Source organism: Ochotona princeps, chromosome 33 (genome assembly GCF_030435755.1).
Source record: "Ochotona princeps isolate mOchPri1 chromosome 33, mOchPri1.hap1, whole genome shotgun sequence".
NCBI classification, from domain to species: domain Eukaryota; kingdom Metazoa; phylum Chordata; class Mammalia; order Lagomorpha; family Ochotonidae; genus Ochotona; species Ochotona princeps.
The window spans coordinates 4,403,357-4,429,232 of record NC_080864.1 but is presented as its reverse complement, the minus strand read 5'-3'; the positions used below and the strand labels follow the sequence as shown (position 1 = coordinate 4,429,232).

General features: G+C 64.4%; 2 protein-coding genes across 2 annotated transcripts; one reads left to right on the top strand and one right to left on the bottom strand.

Moving 5' to 3' along the window:
- The first annotated feature begins 993 nt into the window (after positions 1-993).
- On the top strand, positions 994-22,615 carry AP3D1 (adaptor related protein complex 3 subunit delta 1). Its single transcript, XM_058657772.1, has 31 exons — positions 994-1,363; positions 6,461-6,556; positions 6,860-6,940; positions 7,783-7,863; positions 8,340-8,447; positions 9,450-9,579; positions 10,124-10,263; positions 10,448-10,521; positions 10,971-11,020; positions 11,839-11,888; positions 12,333-12,381; positions 12,822-12,967; positions 13,588-13,967; positions 14,833-15,064; positions 15,542-15,687; positions 15,945-16,086; positions 16,637-16,708; positions 17,089-17,164; positions 17,239-17,432; positions 17,715-17,788; positions 17,903-18,071; positions 18,316-18,387; positions 18,535-18,636; positions 19,202-19,342; positions 19,426-19,473; positions 19,640-19,829; positions 20,087-20,175; positions 20,316-20,401; positions 20,634-20,755; positions 21,026-21,105; positions 21,755-22,615. Exons 1-31 carry the CDS (start codon positions 1,268-1,270, stop codon positions 21,848-21,850), a joined length of 3,612 nt encoding a protein of 1,203 aa, XP_058513755.1. The 5' UTR covers positions 994-1,267; the 3' UTR covers positions 21,851-22,615.
- A 1,677-nt stretch (positions 22,616-24,292) lies between these two features.
- Positions 24,293-25,680, bottom strand: IZUMO4 (IZUMO family member 4). The gene is made up of 7 exons (XM_004595929.2): positions 25,374-25,680; positions 25,148-25,228; positions 24,987-25,058; positions 24,766-24,792; positions 24,597-24,672; positions 24,446-24,493; positions 24,293-24,346 (listed from the first exon to the last, which is right to left on the bottom strand). The coding sequence occupies exons 1-7, from the start codon at positions 25,627-25,629 to the stop codon at positions 24,328-24,330; spliced, it is 579 nt and encodes a 192-aa protein (XP_004595986.2). The 5' UTR covers positions 25,630-25,680; the 3' UTR covers positions 24,293-24,327.
- Between the last annotated feature and the right edge of the window lie 196 nt (positions 25,681-25,876).

Genomic DNA, 25,876 nt, shown 5'->3' with positions numbered 1-25,876 from the left:
CCATTCCGGAACTGAGCAGTTCCTGGGTTCCCTGATCCCGGCTGGAGTTCCTGGCCTCCAGTTTTGGTTCAACGTCATTCAGGCTGCTGTGGGCATTCCGGGAGCGGTGCAGGTACAAGATCGGTGTCCGCCCTCCTCTGGCGGGTGGCCTGTAGGTCACTGTGAGTGCACGGGCACCCCTCCCCCTGCCAGACCCAGCCAATGGTCCCCAACTTCAGACAAAGCCCATATGGCTCAAGGTAGGCTTTGTCGCCCCAGGGACAAGGGGCTAGAAATGGGCGATGTGGGAGGAGTTAACTTCAGAACAGCTAGAATCCTGGCTGTTAATTCTCCACCTGTCAGGGACATAGGGACACCAGTTTTAATCCCATCTGCTCCACTTCCGATCCAGCTCCCTGCCTGTGGCCTGGGAAAGCAGCAGAGCCTTGGGACCCTGCACCCGCATGGGAGACCCGGAAGAGGCTCCTGGCTCCTGGCTTTGGGTCAGGTCAGCTCTGGCTGCTGTGGCCACTTTGGAAGTGAATCAGTGGACAGAAGATCTTCCTCTCTGTCTCTCCTCCTCTGCATATCTGACTTTCCAATAGAAATAGATAAATCTTTCCCAAAAAATAATTAAAAAAAAAATGTTGCGTTGGCAGGTTCACTTCCCACATGGCCGCAAGTGTTGGAGCTCAGAGATTCCCGGAAGGCGGAGCCGGATTCTGCAGGAATTGGACGGGTGAGCTCCACGTGGGCGCCCCGCCCACCAAAGGCCCCGCCCACCAAAGGTCCCGCCCCGCGCTGTCACCTGGCTGAGGGGCGTGACCCAGCGTGTCCGCCCCCAGGGGGCGTGGTTAGAACCCGGAACGAGACGGTAGGCGGGAGTCTACAGAGCGTTGTCCAATCAGTACAAGGTTCCCAGGGGAAGGGGCGGGGACGAGCTGCGGCGCAGGGAGCCCTTGCTGCATTTCCATTGGGCGACCCTTCGCTGCGTCAGAGAAACGCCGGCTCCCCGAGGCCTGGGAGGCGGGGCTTCCGCGGGGCGGGCCGGCCCGGCTGAGGCCGCCGCCGTCAGCTGACTGGCCGCCATCTTGTCCGCCATTTGCAGCGGGAGCGGGGCTCCTGCCTGGCGGGGTGGCCGCCGTCCCTGCCCCGCTGGACCCCGCGGCGTCCGTCGGCGCCCTGGCCTGGAGCCGGGGCCCGTGCCATCGCGGCGCTCCGCGGGCGGTCCCCGTTCGGACGCACACACCGTCGGCTGGCCGCTGCGGGCCTCCCGGGGACCGCCGCGATGGCCCTCAGGATGGTCAAGGGCAGTATCGACCGTATGTTTGACAAGAACCTGCAGGACCTGGTGCGCGGTATCCGCAACCACAAGGAGGACGAGGTGAGAGGCCCCTGGAGGTGGACTATCCCCGTTAGGGACGCTGGGTCCCAGGCCTGCTAGGTGTGTCCACTCGGTCCCCACCCTCGGCTCTGGCCGGAGCAGGGGCTGCTGCTGCTGCATTGCTGGACCCCACCCCGTCTGTCCTTCCCGACCCCCATGCCCTGCGAGCAAGTGGAGGTCCGCCTGGGAAAAAGCCGGGGCGGACGCAGCGTGTTCTAGAACTGAGGACCCCCAACCCCCGTGCCATGCAAGTAACTGGGGGTCCGCTTGGGAAAAAGCTGGGGTGAGCGCAGTGTGTTCTAGAAATGAGCACCACCCTCTGTCTCCTGTGAAGAAGTGGGGGTCCGCCTGGGGAAAAGCCGGGGCGAACGTACCATGTTCTAAAAGTGGGGTTGTCATCACCGGGTGCAGTATGGGGGGGCGCCTGGTTATCTCCGTTCCTGGCCGTGACCTACATCCTGGAGAAATGGGGAAAGTTGAGAGTGGTCGTGGGGAAGCAGGGCTGTAGGCTGTACATCTGCCGTCCAGGGTCTCCACTTGGGCAGGAGTGGACCCCTGACCAGCAGGTGGCTGCTGGCCACCTGATCCACTATGGCCACTGGCCGCTTTGTTGAGAGCGCCTGTCCACAAGGAAGGGGCTCCTCCATGTGTGCCACTTTTCTCCCAGGTCGGGGAGTCCATGACGTGGGGTGCAGGTGGACTTGACAGTACCCACCTGTGTCTTGGGGGTGACCCCAGGCCAGGTTGGGACCAGCTCTGGGGAGCTCCGTAAGGATGCCCAGAGCTCAGGGAGGCTGAACCCCCAGGCCCAGTGTCTGGGAGCACCTGCTGCAGCCTGGGCCCTGCAGGGTGTGGGATGAGGCCGCGGGGCTGACCACCGCCCCGCCACCTCAGGCACCCCACTTCCTCATTTCCGATACCTTTTCCGGTCCTTCCAGCTCAGGATTTCAGCCAGCTTGTACAAAAGGGAGTTTATTCTGCAGCATAGGTGTTGAAACCCACACGACCGATTTTGTGAAGATACCTGCCTGTGTGTGTGTGTGTGTGTGTGTGTGTGTGTGTAGACCTGTGAACATCTGTGTGTGACCCGGGCACATCTGTGTGTGTGCTGCTGCCATCTAGCCTGCTGGTTTCAGCTGTGCCCGGCATCTCTTGCTGCTGAAAGGTGTGGGCACAGCAGTAGTGTTTTTCTTTCGACAGACTATCTATGTATTTGGAAGGGAGGGCTCTTCCATCTGCTGGGTCACACCCGACAGCTGAGTGGGCTACACTGTGCCAGCTGAAGCCAAGGGCTCCGTCGTCCAGTCTCTGCTGGAGGCTAGTAGCAGGGAGCTCTTTGGGAACGGAGCAGCCAAGAGGGCCCTTCCGCTTGTGGGTGCTGTGGTCACAGGTGCTGGCTTTACCCGCTGTGCCACAGGGTGGCCTGCGTCCTGGGTTCTCAGGGAGCCTTGCTGGTTAACATGCCCTTCTGTGATTGAGTGCCTGATGCCCCTGCGTGTTCCCACTGTTCACTCAGATGACCTGGCAGTGTCTGTGGGGGTCTGTGCCGGAGCCCCCCATGTGGTGCCAGGATCCCCAGTCTCTCCGGGATGTTGCCTTGCTGTCCAGGGGGCACTAACAGAACCTGGCTGGGAAGCAAGCACCCGGACCTCAGCCCGTATAGCCTGCCCAGGGATGAGCGGTGCAGGTGTCACAGGTGGCCCCATGGGTCAGGGCCCCAAGTCTGGGCCAGCCCCAAGTCTGGGCCAGCCCGGGCAGCGCCTGTGTCCTGTGCACAGGACCGCCTCCCTCAGCCCGGGGCTTTCCAGCCACCACCTCCGGTGCACTGAGCTCTCGGGAAGCGGTGCACTGAGCTCTTGGGAAGTCCCGGCCTCCAGCCTCATCCCTGGGCGCTGAGGGTGCTCGGCTGGTCAGCTCCCCTCGGCCTCCTGCTTGGGCGCTGAGGGTGCTCGGCTGGTCAACTCACTGGCAGTCCCAGAGCTGTGCAGTGCTAAGCTGGCACTAGGAGATGTTATCTCTGCTGACCAGGTCCTATGCAGCAGGGCTCTGGTGGAGGATGCGTGAAGGGTCTTGCGTGCTGGGGTGGGCATTCTCCAGTGTCCCCCACTGAGAAGAGGTGAGAGACAAAGGGGCTGCACTGATCAGTGCATGTGAACACAGAGGAAGGCTGTGAGCCCGGGGTGTGGGCCGTGGGAGCCTCCCGAGGGCTCAGCTCTGCCCACGCTGAGGCAGGTGGGGCGACCCCGGGACTAGGGCAGTGTGCTTTGGGGCCTGCCCCTATCTGCACTCACACCTCTGCCTGCCCCTGGCCAGCTCACTGTCCTCGGTGCACCTGTGCTGCGCTGTGCACCGCCTGTGGCCATCACTGCCTGCGGGGAACCTTCTGTGGTCCTAAAGTTCCCCAGGCCGTGCCGCGGGGCACTCACCTCCGTGGCCCCTCTGTGGGAACCCCCCCCCCATCGGCTCCCTCTGTGTACCTGGCTTCTTGTCCCTGCACTGTGAAAAAGTCCGCCGGGCAGACTGCGTCCACGGATGATCAGGGCGGGGCACGGGCTGGCCCACCTGCCTCGAGGCTCATGCCGTGGGGACAGCCCTCCAGCTCAGCCGTTGGCTCCCAGGACTACAGCTGAGACTGCCACTGCCGTGTCCTGGGCCTCCCCACTGCCCTTGCCCTCACCTGGCCCAGTCCTTGGTGGCCTCTGTGTCATGGTGCTCCCCCCCCTTCATTCACCTGGCTCCACCTTGAGAGCCCTCTGGGGTCTCTGGTCGGGTGCAGTGGCCCCCCCGCCCCGCGACTGGGCCCTCGCACTCCCTCCGCCCTCCCCGGTGCTGTTCCTCAGCCTGTGCTGCGTGAATGGGAGCTCCCCTTGATGGTGGCTGCCTCAGCCCTGGCTTCCTGTATGGGCTTGATGGGACGCAGTGGCTTTGGCTCTCCTGTTTCCCGCCCCTAGGGTCTGCGGAGGCCTGCAGGCTTGGCCTTTGACCGTGTGGGCCTGGGGTGCCATCCCCTCGGAGCCAGAGCCTGCCACAGGGTTCTTTGTGTGGAATGCACCTGGCGTGTCAGCCTGTACCCCCACTCTGCTGAGCCACGGCCTGTTGTGCTGAGGCTTTTGGGGATGGTGTTCCCAGGGTTGCCTTAGCACCAGCCCCCCACCAGCTGCTCCAAGGGGGGCCAAAGCCAGTGTCTCCACTACCTTCACACCTTCTCTTAGCTTCCTAGAACACTGGGAGGCTGAGCGTCTGTCCCTGGAGTGCCAGTTCAGGTCCTGGCTGTTCCTCTTGGGGTCCAGTTCCGTATGGATGCCCGTGGGAGAGCAAAGGAAGGGGGACTGAGTGGGTAGATGGTCTTTCTCTTCCTCTCTGTAAATCTGCCTTCCCAGTGAGAATAATTACAGCTTAAAAAAAAAAAAAAAGGAAGAAAGATGTAGAGAGGAGAGACAGCAGAAAGATCTTCCCCAAGTGACCGCAACGGCTGGAGCTGAGCCAGTCTGAAGCCAGGAGCCAGGAGCTTCTTCCAGGTCTCCCACGCGGGTGCAGGGTCCCAAGGCTTTGGGCCATCTTTCACTGCTTTCCCAGGTGTATCAGCAGGCATCTGGATGGGAGGTGGAGCAGCCGGGACGTCAGCCAATTCCCCTGTGGGATCTGGACACCGTAGACTAAGTGACTGGAGCCCTTGGTGCGGTTGCCCCTTCCCACTCTGCCTGCCCACCCACTGTGTGAGCCTCCCCAGCACCTGTGGTTAGCTTTTGTTTTTCCCTTTTAAATCATTAACAACCCTGATCTCTTGAGGTTCAGGCAAGGGTCAGCTGCTTGCAGGGATGGGACTGCACTGCCCCAGCGGGCTAGGTAACTTGAAGCCTGGAGTCATGGTCACCCAGGACCCACTGGCAACTCTGTCCAGAGGAGCCCCAAGTGGCCCCGGGCTCGTTTCCACGGTTCTGCTGGTGGCGGCTCTGGACTGGCCAGGGCGTGTCCTGGGACACACCGAGGGCAGGTGGCAGTTCTATGGAGCCCTGGGCCCCGCTGTCATGGGCAGTAGGACAAGGCACAGCCCAGGGAGGTTTTTGTTTGCTAAAAAGCAAGCTTATGTATATTTATTGAAAGGCAGGTATACAGAGAGAAAGATCTTCCGTCCCCTGGTTCACTCACTAAGTGGCTGCAACAGCCAGAGCTGATCCGATCCGATCCGAAGCCAGGATCCAGGACCCAGGACATTCCTCCACGCAGGTGAAGGGTCCCAAGACTTTGGGCCGTCCTCCACTGCTTTCCTAGACCACAAGCAGGGAGCTGGATGGGAAGTGGAGTTGCTGGGACACGAACCAGCGCCCATATGGCATCCTGTTCATGCAAGGCGAGGACTTTTAGCTCCTCAGGAAACTTTAGACCCACAGCCTACTGTCTAAGGGCTCCTTGAGGCCTCCCAGCCAGGCTGATGGAGTTGCCTTGAGGCCGAGCTGGGGCCTGTGGTGCAAGGACTGTGCTCCTGGCTCAGCGCAAGCAGAGCCCCCCAGCCCACTGCTGTGGGCACTTCCCACCTCACCTCTAGCCTAGAGTTGTGCCTGGCCCTGCTCAGGTCAGAGCCCTGGCAGCAAGGCCAGGTGCAGGGAGCAGGGAGCACTCCCCTCGGGCCCCTCGAGGGCCGCCCTGGTGCAGCACTGTCCAGAGGGAGGCCCTGTGTTGCTGCGGCGCTGCCCCCCACACCGTGCGAGCTCCGGTCCGCCTCCTGCCTCTGGGTTTGTCCTGGTCATGTCTGTCGTTGAGTCCCACTGTGGCGGTCTGGGCCGCCTCTCTTTTTTTCTTGCATGTGTAAGTTTTGGTTGCCGTTTTACTTGAAAACCACAGGTAACAAATCTCCCATGCACTCGTTCATTTCCTGCATGCCCGGTAGCCAGGAGCCGGGAGCTCCATCCGGGCCTCTCAGGCAGTTGGCAGGGAGTGCATGGGCAGAGCCTGGAGCTGTGTGCCGCCCTGCTGAGCTCTCTGTGCCCCTGGCGATGCTCCTCCTGGCTGCTCTGACGGGAGAGTGTCGGAGCAGGGGGGTGGTCCCCGCTGGTCCTTCCTGGTGCTCAGGGACGCTGGTCTCCGTCCCCCGTCCAGGCCAAGTACATCTCCCAGTGCATCGACGAGATCAAGCAGGAGCTGAAGCAGGACAGCATCGCCGTGAAGGCTAACGCCGTGTGCAAGCTGACCTATGTGAGCCCCAGGGACCCCGGGGGCCCCGGGCGGTGAACACACGCCACCCCACCCTGCTGCGCTCTCTGTGAGAGCTGCTCCGCAGGGCATCCGAGCCAGGCCAGGTTCCAGCTGCAGGTGGTGTTCTGTCCCAGTGTGCTGTGGTTCACGCGACAGGTGTCAGAAGGGGGAGCCACAGGGCACAGGGGAGCGCTGAGCTGGAGCCTGGGTGCAGTGAGGGAGTCTGCGCACAGGGACCCGGGCCTCGCCCAGCCTATCCTGCGCGTGGGCACCTGGGCCTCACCCTGCTTGTCCCATCAACAGTTACAGATGCTGGGATATGACATCAGCTGGGCTGCCTTCAACATAATCGAGGTGATGAGTGCCTCCAAGTTCACATTCAAGGTGAGTGCTGGGGCCTGGAGGGTGACCCCTGCCCGCCCTCCCTACCACCACGCAGACTAGGCCCAGGCCTGGGGCACCAGATGAGCTGTGCCGGGCACTCTGCAGACCAGCAGTCTGGGGCTAGACGGCCTCCCCACCTCGTCCTCTGTACACCTGCTCTCACTTGGGGAGTTCTGGTCCAGTGAGGGTGGGGTGTGGTGGGCCCTTGGGTGACTGAGTATAGTGAGGCTCTCTGGCTGGAATGAGGGCTTGTTGTGGTTCTTCACAGAGCCTGTCTGGCAGGGGCCAAGGACACGGTGGGCTGTGTGACGAGGGTCAGTGTGTCCCCCCCGCGGTCTGCCTGGGGGGCCGTGGACGTGATGGGCCATGTGGCGAGGGTTCCCGAGCAGCATCTATAAGGCCGGGGCCGCTGCGTGTGTCCACTGGGCTCTTGTTGGGTCTGCGTGCAAGCTTCTCTGGACTTGTTGTCAGTGTTTCCTGGGAGGGGGCACCTGGCCTGCTTGTGGGTCATTGCCACAGTCAGGCTCGGCTGTTTTTGGGTGGTCCCAGTCACTGGGCCTTATGGTCTCATCCATATGGCCCTGCCCAGGTGGCTCTGTATGCTCAGCAGTTGAGGTGTGTGTCACCCAGAGGCTGAGAGGGCTATGAGCATCCATGTGGCACAGAGGCAGGAAGCCCAGCCGCTGGTGGCCGAGTGGATGTCTGGACAAGCCGCAGAAGCGCCTTTCCGGGCTCTGCCGGCCGTGGGCCCAGACAGCTTCCGGGGCTGTGGTGTGTGGGGCCCTCCGTGGGCCTTCCATGGGAGCCTGCGTGGGGCTCTGACACCCCGCCTGCTTTTGCAGCGCATTGGCTACCTCGCTGCTTCCCAGTGCTTCCACGAGGGCACCGACGTCATCATGCTGACAACGAACCAGATCCGGAAGGTAGGCAGGCCTCCCCATGGGGGCCCCCACCACACCCCATGGCCACCGTGTGTCCCATGAGCCTCATGCAGGGAAGGTAGGCGGGCCTCCCTGCAGGGTCCCTACCGCACCCCATGACCACCGTGCGTCCCATGAGCCACGCACAGGGGCGGGTGCAGGAGGCCTCCCAGGGGACATGTTAGCAGGGAGCTGGAGTGGGGACTAGGCTCCGGGGCTGCCACTGCGTGCACGTCCAGAGCCAGCTCCCTGCTACCTTCTTGGCTTGTCCTGGCCAAGGGTGTCGTGTCTGCTGGAACGCCTGGGTCAGTGCTCATCCTGTCCTTGGGGTGCATAGGCATGAGTGCTCCCGGCCTCCCCAGAGCCAGGCTGTGGTGGGGAGGAGTGTCCCCTCTTCCCGGGGCCTGAGGTAGGAGTGGGAGGCTGGGCTCCTCGGGCAGGTGCTGCGTGGGGCCGCTGAGCCAGCTCTCCCTCCCCAGGACCTGAGCAGCCCCAGCCAGCACGACACTGGAGTCGCCCTGACCGGTCTCTCCTGTTTCGTCACCGCAGATCTTGCCAGAGACCTGGCAAATGACATCATGACCCTGGTGAGTTGGCGAGCATGCCCGCTGCCCCTGCGCCTGGCTCCACAGCCAGTGCCAAGGTCAGCTCACAGGAAGCGCAGCCAGCCTTGCATCCTGGACCAGGCTCGTTGGCACCTGGCCTGGATGAGGTGGGCACTTAGTGATGTTGCCGTGTGTGGTCTGCACTTGGGCCACGCCCCTCCATGCTTCTGAGCTAACCTTTGTGCGGTGGCCTGGCCAGGGGGTTGTCAGGCGGCCAGTGGTTTCCTCCTCTGCCCACCCATCCGGGCCTCCCCCAGTCTCAGTCGGCCCAAGGCCAGCTGCCTCAGGGAGTCATGGACGTCTCCCCAGGCTGCAGCTTCTGGGCAGTGCCCCAGGCTGCTCTTTGGTCCCGCGTAGAAAGGGGTTGATGGGAACAGTGTGGACGATGGACAGCCTCCTTGGGCAGCCAGTCCCGGGCCGGGGAAGCACTGCCCGCTCAGCGATGTCGGGGCCACAGGGTGGTGTCCCGGGCAGGACGCTGTACAAGGGCAGAGCCACATGGTCACACACAGCTTGTCTGGGCTCCAGTGCAGGAGACATTGGCTGTGGGCCAGAGACCTGGACCATTGGCTGCAGGCTGGGCAGGCTCGCTGGGGCAGAGGGTGGCCGGGGCTGTGGCAGGCAGGCTCGCCGGGGCAGAGGGTGGCCGGGGCTGTGGCAGGCAGGCTCGCCGGGGCAGAGGGTGGCCGGGGCTGTGGCAGGCAGGCTCGCTGGGGCAGAGGGTGGCTGGGGCTGTGGCAGGCAGGCTCGCTGGGGCAGAGGGTGGCCCGGGCTGTGGGTGCTGAGGAGGGCATCTTGCCACCTTTTCCCTGCTCTGACCTTGAGAGCCCTAGGTCTGTTCCCACCAGGACCAGCTAGCTGTCCACTGTCCAGCACACGCTGTCGGGTTCTAGCCTGGTCCCAGCTGTCCAGCGTGCTGTCCTGTGGTCCCTGGGCTGGGGGAGTGCAGGGGAGCCCCGCGCCCACTGCCACCTGCACCCACAGATGTCGCATACAAAGCCGTACATCAGGAAGAAGGCCGTGCTCATCATGTACAAGGTGTTCCTAAAGCACCCCGAGTCGCTGCGCCCTGCCTTCCCCCGGCTGAAGGAGAAGCTGGAGGACCCTGACCCTGGTTGGTGGCTTGGGGGTGGCCCAGTCTGTTCTGGGAAGCTCCCGGGGGAGGTGCCAGACCCTGGAAGTTTCCCCAGATCCCGTCCTGTGGGAGCTGGGATGGTCCTGGGTAGTCTAGGCCACGGTACAGCTCAGCGTGACCTACAGCCGTTGGCAAGAGTGGGAGGGGGCACGGGTGAGCCCGTGACATCCCACAGGCCTGTGTCCACCTCGCTGCCAGCACGGTGATCTCCTGTAGCCTTGGGGCTGCTGAGGGGTCGTGGTGTGGGTGGAGGAAGGGATGTGGGGGAGCGCAACCCTGGTGGTCAGTTGAGACCTAGACCAGAAGTGACAGAGTGACAGTGTCCCTGAGTGGCTTGGAGTTGGGGGCCCTGGGAGCCTGGTGAGGGAGCTGTAGGCCAGGGCTGACCCCGGGGTTCCCCCCCAGGAGGACCAGTCACTGCAGCCACTGCGGGTGGGAGCAGGCAGGATCTGGCTGTCCCCAAGGGAGGAGGCTCCCGTGGGCAGTGAGGACACTGAGGGCTGGTCCCTTGTCCCGCCCGCAGGGGTACAGTCAGCGGCCGTCAACGTCATCTGCGAGCTGGCCCGACGCAACCCCAAGAACTACCTGTCCCTGGCCCCGCTCTTCTTCAAGCTCATGACGTCATCCACCAACAACTGGGTGCTCATCAAGATCATCAAGCTGGCAAGTACAGGCGCCCTGGGTGGGTGGGCCAGGGTCGGGGTGCCGGGCTGGGGTTGGGTGCTGGGCTGGGGTGAGGGGGCCTGGCTGGGGTCAGGGTGCTGGACCAGGATCTGGGGGTTCTGGGCCAGGGTTGGGGGGTACTATCCTGCGTGCGAGCACCTGTCAACCCCTCCTTTCCTTGCAGTTTGGTGCTCTGACCCCGCTGGAGCCGAGGCTGGGCAAGAAGCTGATCGAGCCCCTTACCAACCTCATCCACAGGTGAGTGCCTCGCTGCCCATGCACCTGCCGCCCGCCGCCCCTCAGCTGGGCCTGCTGTGCTCTGCACCTGCTCACAGCTATCAGCTGGTCATGGGCGGGGGGACAGGCCTATGGCAGGGCATCTGTCCCAGGTGTGGAGTTTGGGGCGCAGTGTGGGGATGCAGTCATGTTGAGGGGTGAGCTGTCATGACCTTGTGATCCAGGGTATCTGGATTCTCCCCAGGAAGATGGTTCCAGCAGCCACCATGGCCAGGCTGGGTCTGGAAGGTGGCTCTGTGGGCCTGCTGGCCATGCCTCCCATGGGGTGCTGGTCTGGACTTTGGGTGGGTGTGTGTCCAGCAGAGCGTCCCCAGGTGCTGGGTGCCAGGCTGGGCTGTGGGTGCGTGTCCAGCAGAGCGTCCTCACATGTTGGACGTGACTGCCTTAGTGTTCCCTTTTTGTCCCCTCAGCACATCCGCCATGTCCCTGCTCTATGAGTGTGTGAACACTGTCATTGCAGGTGAGAGCGGCTGGGCCGGGGAGGAGGGACTGTCCCTGCTGGAGCTGAGGACATCCATGGATGTCCTCTGTTGTCGCTAGTTCCCAAGTCACTGGCCCTGGGCTGCCCCTGGGTGGCACCTGCGTGCGCTGAGCACACTGAGCGCACTGAGGTTGGCCGGGGAGTTGAGGTGCGTTCTGGGACGGGCATGTCCATGGCAGCTTGGGGCCCGGCCCTAGCACGTAGGAAGAATATCCTGCGCAGAGAGCTTGAAACCTTGCTTGCGTGTGTGGAGGCTGGGAGCGCGGCTCCACGGCATCTGGCCTCGTGCAGTGTGTGGTGCCGAGGCTGCTTGGGGGGTGACGTCATGATTGCAGTGACCCGTGCTGTCTGTGCATGGCATCAATGACGCCGGGCCTCAGGATGGGTGGGGAGGTGGCGAGGGCTTTAGGAGACCAGGCAGGGGCCTGGGGCCTCTCCCCAGGGGCCAACAGGACTGTCCTGCCCCAGCAGCATCCCAGACTTGAGGAGGGCCTCAACACAGCCTGGCAGGGAGGGCGTGAGCCAAGTTGTTAGCATCCAGTTTGGGCCCTGGAACCCCTGCTGTGAGGAGGGTGGGTGCCCCCCTCGGTCAGGTCCCAACTTTCGTGGCCAACCACCTTGTAAGGACACAGCGTCAGAGCTGCAGGGCCAGCTCTGTTCCACACAGATGCCTGCTGGGCTGAGCTGTCCCCAGCCTGGTGTGTCCGTGGTGTGTCCCTCTGGCTGAGCAAGAGGCAGGCGCCTCAGGACACAGATGGGCACGGCCCCTGTGGAACTGACCGGCCCTTGTGTTGCAGTGCTCATCTCCCTGTCCTCGGGCATGCCCAACCACAGCGCCAGCATCCAGGTACCCTGGGCCGGGCGGGGCCCTTGGGGAGGGCTGGGTAGAGTCTCTGCTCATGCTAGGACGGGTTCTCCGGGCCTGGGACCCTGAGTGCCCTGGCTGGCCTGGGGGAGGCTGCCTTCTCATTTTGTCTTAGAGAGCCTAGCTGCACAGTGTCAAGTAACCCTTCCAATCCAAGTGCTGCTGCAGAGACCTGCTCTGTGTGCCCCCATCCTTGCCCCGGCTGTCCGCAGCACGTGGGCTTCATGTACCCTCCGTCCTCACCCCATGTCCGCAGCTTGTGGGCTCCGTGCACCCCCTGTCTGCAGTATATGGGCTCTGTGTGCCCACTGAACAGGTCTGCGGGTCCTTGACATGAGGCTCCCAGCCCCCTGCCCGCACCTGCTTCTGTGCCTGGGCCTCATTGTGTCACCGGCCGTGGAGTGAGCAGGGTCTCTCTCTTGGCAGCTCTGTGTTCAGAAGTTAAGGATATTAATAGAAGACTCGGATCAGAACTGTGAGTCCCTCCCAACCCTCCAGCCGGCCCCCTCTGGCCCCAAGTCCCATGGGGGACAGTGGGGCATGGAGTATGCACGTGGCATCGGGGCCTGGGGCCTCCGGTGCTTCCCCTGGCCAGGAGCTCACAGCACTGAGCTTTCCCTGGGCTGTGCCCACCGGGGGCCATGGCGTCCCTGACAGGCGGCTGCCAGGATGCAGGGGAGCAGCCAGGGGTTGGGGGAGGAACCTGGGTCATGTTGCTTTTCTGCTATCTTCAGGAAGGCTCTGCTTGAGCGTGGAGCCTGTGGCCCAGCTGCAGACAGTCGCCGGGTGCCTCGTGCTTGTCAGGCCAGGCATGATCTAGGATAGTGCCCAGTCTCGGCCCCGGCCACCAAGCCCATCGCCCCAGCACCCTGGTCTGGATGTGCTGGGGTGACACCACTCTCCGCCTGTCTGCAGTGAAGTACCTGGGGCTGCTGGCCATGTCCAAGATCCTGAAGACGCACCCCAAGTCGGTGCAGTCGCACAAGGACCTCATCCTGCAGTGCCTGGACGACAAGGACGAGTCCATCCGCCTGCGGGCCCTGGACCTGCTCTACGGCATGGTGGGCCCTGCCACCTTCTCCCTCCTCCCTGCTCTGCAGCGCGGTACACACCCACTGCCACCTTCCTCTGGGTTTCTCATCTCCCTGTTTTAGGGCGTGGTGCACGCCCACCGCCCAGAGAGGCTCATTTATTCCTTTGGAGACGTAGAGAGGTCCTCCATCTGCTGGTCTTCTCTCCATGTGGCCTTGACCCCATCCAAAGCCAGGAGCTTCTTCTAGGTCTCCCGTGCAGGTGCAGGGTCCCAAGCCTTTGGGGCATCCTCCACTGCTTTCTCAAGCCGCAGGCAGGGAGCTGGGTGGGAAGTGGAGTTGCTGGGACCTGAACCGGCGCCCATATGGGATCCCAGCACTGCAGGCAGTAGTTTACCTGCTGCACTACAATGCTGGCCCCTGAGTTTTAGTTCTTTAAGACACCCATGGGCGTCCAGGGCGCCTGGGCACGTCTTGACGGTGGCAGTGAGTGTGGCACCCTGGCCCCTTCCTCGTCAGCCTCTGTCGTGAAGGGTCCCCTGTAGACTTGGGTGGAAGGGGCCGAGCGCCCTCTGACCTGGGGCCTCACAGAGCCCATTGCCTCCCCGTGTCCACCACGTGGTCCCTCAGCAGCCTGCCCCGGCCCGCAGGTGTCCAAGAAGAGCCTGATGGAGATCGTGAAGAAGCTGATGGCGCACGTGGACAAGGCCGAGGGCACCACCTACCGTGACGAGCTGCTCACCAAGATCATTGACATCTGCAGCCAGTCCAACTACCAGCACATCACCAACTTCGAGTGGTACATCAGCATCCTGGTGGAGCTGACGCGGCTGGAGGGCACGCGCCACGGGCACCTCATCGCCGCCCAGATGCTCGACGTGGCCATCCGGGTCAAGGCCATCCGCAAGTTCGCGGTGGCGCAGATGTCTGTGCTGCTCGACAGCGCCCCCCTGGTGGCCAGCAGCATGCAGCGCAACGGGATCTGCGAGGTGCTCTACGCAGCGGCCTGGATCTGCGGCGAGTTCTCCGAGTGAGTGGGCCTGGCTGGGCGGGGACAGACATGCACAGGCCTCAATGCTTGTCCCTTCCTCCCTGAATGGCCACAGTGGAGCCAGAGCCTGCGATCCATGGGTGATAGGGGCCCCAGCACTATGGCTGTCATCTGCTTTTGCTGGCACGCAGCCTAGCACTGTGTGATGGGGTGGTTCCAGGCTGCGGGCTGCTGGCCCGGTGCTCTGGGTTCTCCAGGCGGGCCGTGTGCTGGCTCGGGCACGCCATGGGCAGCAGTCAGGCTGGGTGTTGCGTCTGCGAGCCGCCCCGAGGGAAGCGCAGCCCAGATGATTCTGCAAAGCAGCAAAGCTGGTCTGGGAGGCCAGTGAACAGACTGGGGACCCCGAGGTGAGGGGTACATGGGTTTTTATAGAAAGAGTGAGTTCTGCAGCCATGGGAACCAGGGGAGTTGGGCAGCCACAGGAGGCAGACATGAGAACATGGGTGAAACAAGTCTGACAGTATTAACTCGTGAAACCCAGGGCTGCTGGCAAGGCACATAACACCCTGTGACCTGGCCCCAGAGCGGGAGGCTGGCCAGGTCTCATTGTGTACAGAGGCAGAAAGAGCAAGTCAGCAAACCTAGCAGGCCTGAGCCAGAGTGGCTCCATGTTGTGACCGTTCGCGGTCCCCACAGCGGCAGGTCACCCCGTGGAGCCACGTGGGCTCTTCCGTCCCATGTGACTCTGGCTTCCCCAGCGTTCCCCTCCCTCTGGCCCTTGCTTGTCTGCGGCCAGGCCACGTTTTCCCTTGTCCTTCCTTCTCCACTGGGCTGCTCTGGTGGCCGTGTGTGCCATGGGAGCCACAGCCAGGGGCCCGCGCCTCACCTGGTCCTCGTCCCCCAGGCACCTGCAGGAGCCGCAGCGCACTCTGGAGGCCATGCTCCGGCCCAAGGTCACCACGCTGCCCGGCCACATCCAGGCCGTGTACGTGCAGAACGTCCTCAAGCTGTACGCCAGCATCTTGCAGCAGGAGGAGCAGGCCGGCCAGCCCGAGGCCGCGCAGCAGGCCACCCAGCTGCTGCTGGAGCGCCTGCCACAGTTCGTGCAGAGCGCCGACCTGGAAGTGCAGGAGCGGGTGAGGCCTGGGCCTGGCCAAGGCCCCATCCCCACGTCCCTGCACCGGGGGCCGGTCTGCTGGCTCCCTGGTTCACTTGGCCACACACAGTTCCTGAGGCCCCTTTGTTGCAGCTCAGCCAGCGCATGGTCCAAGTGGGGGCCATCCGAGGCAGCCTCGGGCTGGTCAGCCGTGACTGTGGGGCTCTGCAGGTAGCTCTGTGCCCCCTGAGCCTGGAGCTGCCTGCTTGTCCCTGCTCAGTGCGGGGGCAGCTGCGGGAGGCCGGGACTGCACTGGGGCCCACATGGGCTCAGGCAGCTGTGGCTCTTGGATGCGCACCACTGTGGACCTTTTCCTGTTGTCACCTCACCCTGTGGGCTTGTGTCTGTGTGCCTGCTTCTGCTGCGAGCCCAGCAGAGACGCCCCCGGGCTGTGCCTGGCCCGAGCCCCCCCCGGCCACCGTCGGTGGGCATGTCTGACCCCCGCCCCCTCCCCCAGGCGTCCTGCATCCTCCAGCTGGTCAGACACGTGCAGAAGCTGCAGGCCAAGGCTGTGCCCGTGGCTGAGGAACTGAGCGCCCTCTTTGCTGGGGAGCTGAACCCAGTGGCCCCCAAGGCCCAGAAGAAGGTTCCAGTTCCTGAAGGGTGAGAGCCCGGGAACGGGGGACAGGGACAGCCCTGGGCTGGGAGGGGTCGGACCTCGGGGTTCGCAGACTTAACACATGCCCCATCCTCCGGAAGCCCAGCAGTGGCCCTACGCTGCCTCCCTGGGTGGGCGCCTATGCTGGTGTGCCCTGGTCCTCCAGGGAGGGTTGTGGCGGCTCCCGCTCAGGGTGGACACCATGGCTGGCGGCGGGTGTGCACTTGGGGTAGGGGCTCCTGTGACCTTCGTGTCGGCGCAGCCTAGACCTGGACGCCTGGATCAACGAGCCGCCCTCAGACAGCGACTCCGAGGACGAGCGGCCCAAGGCCATGTTCCATGAGGAAGAGCAGAGGCATGCCAAGCCCCGGCAGGCCGAGGTGGACGAGGAGGAGCTGGCCAGGGTGAGCGAGCGCATGGGGGTCCGGGGCCCTGCTGACCCCCACCGTGCCACCCTGGACTCCAGTATGGTTAGAAGAGCGGGGGGCTTGTGGTGAACCCTGTTGGGGGCAGGCCCCTTGGTGCCCTCAGATGAGGCCTCACCCTGCAGCCTGTGCAGTGCCGGGGTCCTCACGTAGAGCCCTGAACCGCCCCCTTCCCGTTGCCTTTGGCTTTCTGTGTGCATGGGCAGCTCCCTGCCTCGTGTCCGCTGGAAGGCCAGAGTGACTTTCCCTTCTCTGAGCCCCTTTTTCTGTCCTGAGCTCCAAGAAGAGCTAGAGCCAAACTTTCGGGGACTCTGGGAGGTTGAGCCCGCTCTGTCCCGGCTCTGCCCCGAGGAGTGGCGGGCATCCCTGCCCTCGGGTGCTGCCCGCACGTGGACAGGCTCTGCAATCCTGCAGTTCGTGTCGCTGTCACAGGTGGCAGACAGTGGCCACAGTCTGCTCGGGGTCGGCAGGGGGTTGGCAGCACACGGTGCCCCCCTACCTTGCTCACACCCTCTGCATCTGCTTACAGCGGCGGGAGGCCCGAAGGCAGGAGCAAGCCAGCAACCCGTTCTACATCAAGAGCTCTCCCTCCCCGCACAAGGTGGGCTCGGGCCTCGGGGACAGCCACCGTCCAGGGGCGGTCAGCAGAGCATGAGGTGGGGTTGGGGGGCCCAGGGTATTGAGCTTCTTGGATCTAGGCCCCGAGGCTGGTGACCACCGTGTGTCCAGCTGCCCACAGGGGTGCTGCCCTGGGCTTTCGGGTTCTCAGTGGACCCTGGAACCCATGCTAGTTCTGCGATCTACGGGAAGGGTTGTTCTTCCAGCTCTGCAACCCAGCTGCGTGACCCGCTGCCCTGGCCGTGGAAGCCTGCAGGCGCGGGGGCTCCCCATGGCCACAGCTGCTCCAGGCAGCTGGGGGGCAGCTGTGCCCAGGTCACGCACAGCACCCCCTGCCCTGACGCCCGGGCCTTGCTTCCGCAGCGGTACCAGGACGCCCCAGGCGTGGAGCACATCCCCGTCGTGCAGATTGACCTCTCGGTGCCGCTCAAAGTGCCAGGCAAGAGCAGCAGGGAGAAAGCAGCGGGTGGACCTGGGCGCCAGGGCACAGGCTGAGCGCCCCGTCCCCTGCAGGGCTGCCCCTGTCGGAGCAGTACGTGAAGCTGGAGGAGGAGCGGCGGCACCGGCAGAAGCTGGAGAAGGACAAGAGGAAGAAGAGGAAGAAGGAAAAGCGGGGCCGGCGCCGCCACGGCTCGCTGCCCACCGAGAGCGACGAGGACATCGCGCCCGCCCAGCAGGTGGACATCGTCACCGAGGAGATGCCGGAGGTGAGCCTGGGGGCACCGAGTGAGAGGGAGGCCTCGTCTGCCGCGGACGGCCCCTGTGCCCCGCTGCTTAAGGGTGGCAGCCCCGTGGCTGTTCCTCACCATGGCCCTCCTGGGCCTGTGGTTGCCGAGCAGTCCCCCACTGAGGCTCTGGGCGGCCCCACAGCTCTGGGCTGGTTGATGAGGCAGCTGAGCAGTGTCAGGTGGAGGCGGGGTGTGAGGGGGAGGCTCTGGCAGCCTGGGTGGGCTCCCTGGCCACTCATGGATCTATCTGTGTCCCTGCAGAATGCCCTGCCCAGCGACGAGGACGACAAAGACCCCAATGACCCCTACAAGGCCCTGGACATTGACCTGGACAAGTAAGGATAGTGGGGGAGGGCAGGAGAGAGCGGCCCAGGACCCCAGAGTGCCACTCTGGGGCAAAATGCACCTGGGGGGGGGTTCCTGACCCCCAGCCCTGTGCTGCCCCCCAGGCCCTTGGCAGACAGCGAGAAGTTGCCAGTCCTCAAGCACAGGAACGCCCAGGCCCCCAAGCCCCCCGAGAAAGAGGACGTCCCCGTGGTGGAGAAGAAGAGCAAGAAACCCAAGAAGAAGGAGAAGACGCACAAGGAGAGGAGCAGGAAGAGGGAGGAGGGGAGGAAGGTGAGGGGCAGGGGAGAGGGGGAGGGGGAGGGATAGGAAGGGGAGGTGCTGAGGCCAGGGCTGTGCAGCTGGAGGCCTTGTCGTCCTGGTCCTGTCGCTCCCGCGGGGGACCTGGTGTGGGGATCACTTGGTGTCTGGTAGCAGGCTCCCCAGCGGCCTGTCCCCTTGTCAAGCTCTGTGTAGGGCTGTGGGGCTGCAGGCGGTCCCTGTTGTCGCCCTGCCCTGACCGTCTGTGTTCTCTCAGGGTGACGACCTGGACTTCTGGCTGTCCACAACCCCGCCACCGGCCACCGCACCCTCCCCGGCCGCAGCCACGGTAAGAGTGGGCATGCTCTCCTGCCAGCTCCCAGGTGCACCCAGTAGGGCGTCAGCTACCTCCCAGGCCAGCAGGGGCTCCTGACAGGCTGGCTGGGGGGGGTGTCTTCCTGGACAGACCCCCCCTTGAGCCTGATGGTGCCTGCAGGTGGAGCTTGGAGCGCCCGCTGTCACAGCCCCTAAGGAAGACAGCGAGGCGTCCAGGAGGGAGGAGGTGGCTGACGAGGAGGACGAGGCCCTGGAGCCGAAGGTGAGGAGGGATGGGGCGTGCAGTGAGGGGTCAAGTAGAGACAGACTTCCATGTCCCCTTCCCCTCCCTGGTTGCTCACAGCAGCAGGGGCCGGGCTGGGCTGAGGCCATTAGCTAGGGGGCCTCCCAGGTTCTCCGTGCAGGTGGCTGGGACGGGCCCCAAGCACCAGTGAGGGCTGGCGTCTCCTCTGTTGTCACGCTATTCCGGTGACAGCTTGTCACGGTGTCACATTCCATCTCTGCTGCCCCAGGCCACTGTGTGTTATAGCAAGGGTCTGTGTGGACTGTGCCCAGGCCAGCCTTGCGCTGCCAGCTGCACCCCTTGTCTGCCAGCCCTGCTCACCCGGTGCACTGCCTCCTGCTCACCTGGCGCACTGTCCCCTGCCCCCTGCACACCCGATGAGCTGTCCCCTGCCCCCTGCTCACCTGGCACACTGTCCCCTGCCCCCTGCTCACCCAACGAGCTGTCCCCTGCCCCCTACTCACCTGGCACACTGTCCCCTGCCCGCTGCTCACCCGACGAGCTGTCCCCTGCCCCCTGCTCACCCCCTGCCTCCTCTTCCCAGAAGTCCACACAGAAGAAGAAGAAACACAAGAAGGAGAAAGAGGAGCGAGGAAAGGATAAGAAGTCCAAGAAGCGGAGGCCGGAGCGCGAGGAGGCGGCCGAGCCCGTGCAAAACGGCGCGCCCCAGGAGGAGCCCCTGCCGGTGAGGGCCGCCCCACAAGGCCGCTGCTCGGGCGCCGTGCCCTCAACCCCTCCCACACTGCAACCCTCGCTCTCTCCCCTCAGCCCATGTCCAGTTACTGCCCCCTGGCTGAGAACGCCTACGTCAAGATGGTGAGTGAGACGGGCAGCAGGCTCCTGGGGAAGCGGCCCTCGGCTGCCGGGGGTCAGCACAGGGCAGCTCCTGTGCCTGAGGGTCAGCCGGGGTTCCTGAGTGCATGGAACACAGGCTCCCCAGCCCGCAGGTGGGTCCCTGAGCCCCCGGCTTTACCTCGTGCAGACATACGATGTGCAGGGCAGCCTGCAGGAGGACAGCCAGGTGACCGTGTCCGTCATCCTGGAGAACCACAGCCGCAGCCTGCTCAAGAACATGGAGCTCAGTGTGCTGGACTCGCTCAACACCAAGATGGCGCGGCCGGAAGGCTCCTCTGTCCATGATGGCGTGCCCGTGCCTTTCCAGCTGCCCCCTGGTGAGCTGTGCCAGCTGTTACCCCAGCAGGGCCCTGGGTCACTGTCCCCTGGGTGAGCACCCATGGGTGGCAGACTTGGGAGCTCTGGGTGGGTTGGTACCTGTTGTCTTCGGTGCCCCGTGACGCTGCTGGACACTTCCAGGCCAAGTGGGGGCTGCCCAGAGCCGCCCTGTCCACCCCCATCAGCCCAGTGCTCCTGCTGGGCTGCCCTGGCCTCCCGCCTGCCCATTGTCAGCTACCATCCCCTCCCCGGCCAGGCGTCTCCAATGAGGCCCAGTTCGTGTTCAGCGTTCAGAGCATAGTCATGGCGCAGAAGCTGAAGGGCACCTTGTCCTTCATTGCCAAGGTACGGTCCCGCCCCTGGTCCCAGGGCCCCCAGACTCCCTCTTGTTCTTCATTGCCAAGGTATGGCCCCACCTCATCCCTGGGGGCTGTGCTGCAGGGGTGCCCCGGGGCCCTCAGCCTCTCTCTTATGCCCTGCTGCAGGACGAGGACGGGGCCACCCAGGAGAAACTGGACTTCAAACTACACTTCAGCTGCAGCTCGTACCTGCTGACCACGCCGTGCTGCAGGTGCGCCCAGCCGCGTGCGGGAGGGGTGACCAAAGGGGCACCCTAGCCAGGCTGGGCGGGAGGGGCGGCTAAGGGGGCACCCCAGCCCGGCTGGGAGGGAGAGATAGCCTACCCCTCCATCTCCACACAGCCATGCATGGAGGAGCGGGCCGACCTTGTAGGGTCCCCGCACATGCACCCTGGGGGGCCGGAGTGCAGGATCTCTCCCCACCCAGCCCCCTGCTGCCTACAGTGACGCCTTCGCTAAGCTGCTGGAGTCCGGGGACCTGAGTGTGAGCTCCATCAAGGTGGATGGCATTAGCATGTCCTTCCAGAACCTTCTAGCCAGGATCTGCTTCCATCACCATTTCTCCGGTGAGGACGATGTACCTGCTCCATTTGCGGGGGTCTGCACCCCTTGGCACCCTGTCCCAGCAGCCCCTTCCTGTCCCCTGTCTCCTGCAGCCCCTTCCTGTCCCAGTCCCCCAGCAGCCCCTTCCTGTCCCCTGTCCCCAGCAGCCCCTTCCTGTCCTCCTGGCCTCTGCCCCACTGTCACTGAGGGCGGCCCCATGGGAGGCACCCTGCACGGGAGGGCCCCACGGACTCTCTGCATGCATGTGGGCTCATGCGCCTGCTCTGTCGCAGTTGTGGAGCGAGTGGACTCCTGTGCCTCCATGTACAGCCGCTCCATCCAGGGCCACCATGTCTGCCTGCTCGTCAAGAAGGTAGGCACTCCCAGGCCCCACCTAGCTCACAGCTGCTGCTGCTCCCTTCTCAGATGCCCACCCTAGCCAGCTCCCCAGGGGCTCCCCAGGACACCTTGAGAACACCCAGCACTGGGATATGAGGTGTGGTGTGCCAGGGAGCAGCTGTGCCCGCCCTGTCACCTTGTGGCTCTGTGAAGGGCTTGTGAGCGCACACTCAGGGTTGCAGCAGCAGGGAGCTGTGGGCGCAGCTTGGTGCTCCTGTTATCTGGGGAGGCTGCGCCCGGTCAGCACCGTCTCCTCCTGGGAAGAGCGCCTGGGGGACACCCCGCGTGCCGCCCATGTCCCAAGGGCCTGCGTCATTAGCGCCTTCCCTGGGTATATCCACATGGCTGGCTTGGGTGTGCCAGCCGTCTGTGGCGTCTGCTGCTCTCTGAGGGGCTTCGTGAGGGGAGGGTTCAGTCGCTCGCTCTCTGAAGATTCAAGTATTTGAAAAGTAGTTAGAGCTCTTCCCATCTACCGGTTCACTCCCCACACTGGTGCACATGGGGCCAAGCCGAAAGCCGAAGCTGCATCCGGGTCTTCTTCCCGCAGTCGGTAGCGGGCATGGCTGGTGGCAGCCTAGCCTGCCCCACCATGGTGGCTGACAGTCTTGCCCTGCCCTCTGCAGGGGGAGAGCTCTGTGTCCGTGGACGGCAAGTGCAGCGACGCCACCATGCTGGGCAACCTGCTGGAGGAGGTGAAGGGGACGCTGGCCCAGTGCTGACCGTGGGCTGTCCGCCTCACCTGCTGCGTGTTCCGTGCCCGCGCCCGTCCACTGTGGAGACACCCCCGGTCCCGTGTGGCAACGGTTTATGTGTCACCCCCTGACTCTGCTCTCTCCAGCAAGAAGCCCCCAGCCAGTCCCCAGGCCAGTGAGCGGTGTCCCCAGCTGCACTCCCTGCGCTCGCGGGGGCCGCCTCCTTGGAAAGGGCAGCCCTCCGAAGCAGCGGGACCCAGCAGGCAGAGTGGACGTGGCCCCTCCCCAGGACCCACAGTGGGAGGAAGGTGGCAGTCAGGCGCCAGGCTGAGAGCTGTCAGAATGGCACAGGATGGCTGGCCACACGGTGGCGGGCCCTTCTGTGACCTTATGTTCAGGGGTGAGTCCTGGCATTTCTCGTCCTGTCTTCGTCACTTTGTGCACCATGCAGTCTGTCCCCAGAACACCTCAAGTCAGGACCTCGGGCAGCGAGCGAGCACCCTGGGGTCCCTCTCTGTCTGCTCAGGTGGCAAGGGCTGGCAGTCTCTGCCCGCTGTCTCCTGGGCCAGACGCCCAGCCTGCCAGCCTGGGCACGTGACTCAACCTCCCAAGATGATGGCGTGACCTTGTATCTTTCCCTCCTGATGAAGCTGTCACTTTAGCATGTCGAGTGATTTACCCCAGAGAAGAGCGTGTCCCCCAAATGTCTGTCTGCTGCCGGCACGCCGTGCAGGGCTCGGCACGCTGCTGTCGCGATCTGTGTCGAGATGGTCCAATAAAGTTGCAAACGGAGGTGAGCATGCGACGTGGGTGCTGTCCAGCCCTGTCCATGGGCCCTCACAGGGTCCCCTCCACCCAGGGACTGGTGCAGAGCGCCCATGGAAGCTGCTGACCCCAACCGTGTTGGCTTTCCCACCACAAAGCCCAGGGTCACACGGCCACATGGGGCTGTGGCACAAGGGGAAACGGACCCAGCCTGGGTGCTGTGCTATCCAGGCAGGGTGTGCCACAGCAGTGAAGATGCCCACAGCCCAGAGTGCAGCCTCATGCTCATCATGCTCACGGCCCCCATGGACAGTGAGCCAGTGGGTGAACAGCGTGCCTTTCCAGTTACATGTGGCCTTACTCTCCCATGGACAAACCTGGGAGGCCCGGGGCACCCAGCAGCTGTGGGCAGGGCCAGCAGGCATCACCTTGGCGTGCGCTCAGCATGGCACATGTGGCTCTGACGTACCTTGGTGTCTGATTGGAGCTCCCCACGCATGGCAGTGTGAAGCTGCACAGGGCTTATCACGCCCTCATTCCAGGGCCAGGGCCCTCCCCGGAAGCAGCACCACCACACACCCCCCCCCCGCTTCCCCACCCACCTGCCCTACGGCCCCTGTCCTACGGCCTAAGTGACAGCAGGAATGCCACGAAGCTCCCACACCTTCCTGGCTCCTCCTGGATGCCCAGCGGGCATCATTGATGGATTTGGGGATTCATGGACCAGGCAGGGCTCCTCTGGAATCCCCATGTGGTTCCCCTGGCTGGACAAGAACCTCTCGAGTGGCAATTTGAGGATACTTTAATGTCCCCTGGTAGCTCTGTGCCCCTGCCCAGGAGCCCATGCGAAGTGCAAACCCACATCCCTTCCCCTCCCACCGGCCCAGCCCAGCCTGGGCTGCAGGAATAGTGGAACACGGAGCAGCAGCGAGCCTGCCCTTGGGGACCAGGCGCTGACGGTCCAGCCGAACAGGCCCTCCCGCCCGCCCCTGGCACAGCGGCGGGCGGACTGGCTGTCGTCACTGCTGGGTTAGACACTCAGAGATGTTCTCCAGGGTCAGGTTGGCCAGGTGCTGCGGCTCCAGGCACATCAGGTTTGACGACTGGAGGCTGCGGGGGTGTCAGGGCCCTTAACAGCGCCTCGCGCACACCACCTGCTTCCCTGTGCCAGCCAAGGCCCCGCCCCCATCACTCACAAGGCTGGGGTGTTTCTGTGTGACCCAGGCGAGGGAGGAGTTGATGGTTCAACAGATGACCGCACAGGGTCAGGGAGAGAGTGGCGGGGGTGTTCCAGGTGCAATCCTGCTGCAGGGTCACCCAGGGATGGGCCCCACAGCCCGCCCAGGGGCCCACCTGCCCTGCCGTCACCCACCCAGGGGAACCTTACTCAGCATGCAGCCACCCAGGAGCCCGCCTGCCCTGTCAGCCATCCCAGGGGACCCTCACCCAGCATGCAGCCGCCCAGGAGCCCACCTGCCCTGCCTGCATCCCAACCCAGCACCCCCCACAGCCTCCAGGGGTCTGTGTTACCTCATGCTTGTGTCCTCTCTGAAACAGCACAGGGCCCAGGGTCAGAGCCTGGGCTCGACCTGAGGCCCCTCCACTGGGCCCCTGCCCACAGCCCTGTCCAGGCTCATTCACCGCCCCCATTCACCAGGGTGAGGCCCCTGTTGCCCGCACCTACTCACCACCAGGGTGCTCACGCACACACACACGTGCATGGTGGGTGTGAGGGCAACTTACTTGTGCCACTTATTTCTACAACAACAGCAGGTTTGGAGTTAGGGAGTGCTGGGTGGCCTGGTGGGCGTCCCCTCCCTGAGGCCAGGCTGCTTCCCCCACGCCCCCTGGACTCACATGTACAGCAGGAGGCCCTTCACGGCTGTCTGCCACTGTGCCGATGACCTGTACGGACACAGAGCTGGCAGGCAGCCCGCAGCTGGCCCGGCGCGGGTGGGGACCTCCGCACACCCCCATGCCCCACCTCCCGCACAGCCCTGAGCCCTACTCGCAGTTGTAGCCGAAGCAGACGACGTGCGAGTCTGTGCAGTTGCTGCAGGAGACCGTCTCATACTGGAAGATGCCTGCAGGGTGCCGGGGAGGCCATGGACACCCCTGGATAGCCGTGGGGCTGCCCCAGCTCCCCGCCGGCCACCGGTGCTGCCCAATTCACTCACCACAGTGTCGCTGGCAGTCTATGCGGCCTGAGGGTGTGGTGGGGGGCAACAGACAGGAGGTGATGTTCCTGCTGGGCCCTGCCCATTTGGGGTTCAGGGTTGTGCGGCCTGGGAGCCCCAGAGTGGCCCCAGAGAGCTGCCTGGGCAGGATGTGGGTCCTCCCACTCGTGTCACCTGCGTCCCCCCCCCCCATAGTCCCTGTCCCAGCTGCCCTCACGCACTCTGGATGATGGCGTTCTGCAGCAGGCGCACCTGCTCCCGGAAGATGGTCCTCAGCTGGCTGGGGAAATAGCCTGAAAATGAAGCAGAAGGGCGGTCAGGCCCTCCACCCCGGGCAGTGGGGGGTGGGCACGCCCCGCCTCGTGGCCCCCCAAACCCTCACCTGGGGAATACATCTTCCCCTGGTACAGTTGATCCATCTTTTGGTACACAGCGGTAGCCACTTCATCCAGCTTCTCCCGCGCTAGGGAACAAGAGGGCAGGTGAGCGGCCTGCCCAGGTTGCCCGATGCCTGCACCCCTCCTTCCCAGGCTCCCGATGCCCGCACCCCTGCCAGGTCCCAGGCTGCCCAATGCCCGCACCCCTCCTTCCCAGGCTGCAGCACCCACTGATTTCGGCGGGGATGGCCAGGTGCAGCTCCTTCATCGTGTCCTGGCTCCATTCCGTGAGCAGCTTGCCCGACACGGGGATGTCACCCACCCACCAGGACTTGAGGTTGACGTGATTGCGGTAGAAGGAGAACTTCTCCGAGTAGTTGCCGTGGCAGTGCAGGCAGCCGCGGGCCAGCGTGGCCGTCAAGCCCAGGCACAGCAGCAAGGCCATGGCCCGCCCCCTCGCCCGCCGTCGTCCAACCAACGGCGCCATCGCCGGCCCGCGTCCGAGCAGGCCCCGCCCCCACCGACGCGGCCCCGCCCCGCCTCAACGGACAACTGCCGCAGGCCCCGCCCACGGAGCCTGTGACTCCCAGCGACGGCCCCGCCCCCGGCCTCCCACACGTGCGCGCAGCGCTCGGCCCCGCCCCCAGCTCTCCAATGGCGGCGGCGAAGCCGGTTCCGCCCACAGGCCGCCCTGGTTGCTATGCAACGGAGCGCGAGGTGCCCTCCTCGCCCCC

Coding starts and splice junctions, on each gene's coding strand:
- AP3D1 (XM_058657772.1), top strand. CDS start 1,268: ATGGCCCTCAGGATGGTCAAGGGCAGTATCGACCGTATGTTTGACAAG. Junction 10,264..10,447: donor TCATCAAGATCATCAAGCTG/GCAAGTACAGGC, acceptor CTTTCCTTGCAG/TTTGGTGCTCTGACCCCGCT. Junction 15,688..15,944: donor AAGGTTCCAGTTCCTGAAGG/GTGAGAGCCCGG, acceptor GTGTCGGCGCAG/CCTAGACCTGGACGCCTGGA.
- IZUMO4 (XM_004595929.2), bottom strand. CDS start 25,629: ATGGCGCCGTTGGTTGGACGACGGCGGGCGAGGGGGCGGGCCATGGCC. Junction 25,229..25,373: donor GGCCATCCCCGCCGAAATCA/GTGGGTGCTGCA, acceptor CTTGTTCCCTAG/CGCGGGAGAAGCTGGATGAA. Junction 24,494..24,596: donor TGCTTCGGCTACAACTGCGA/GTAGGGCTCAGG, acceptor GTGTCCGTACAG/GTCATCGGCACAGTGGCAGA.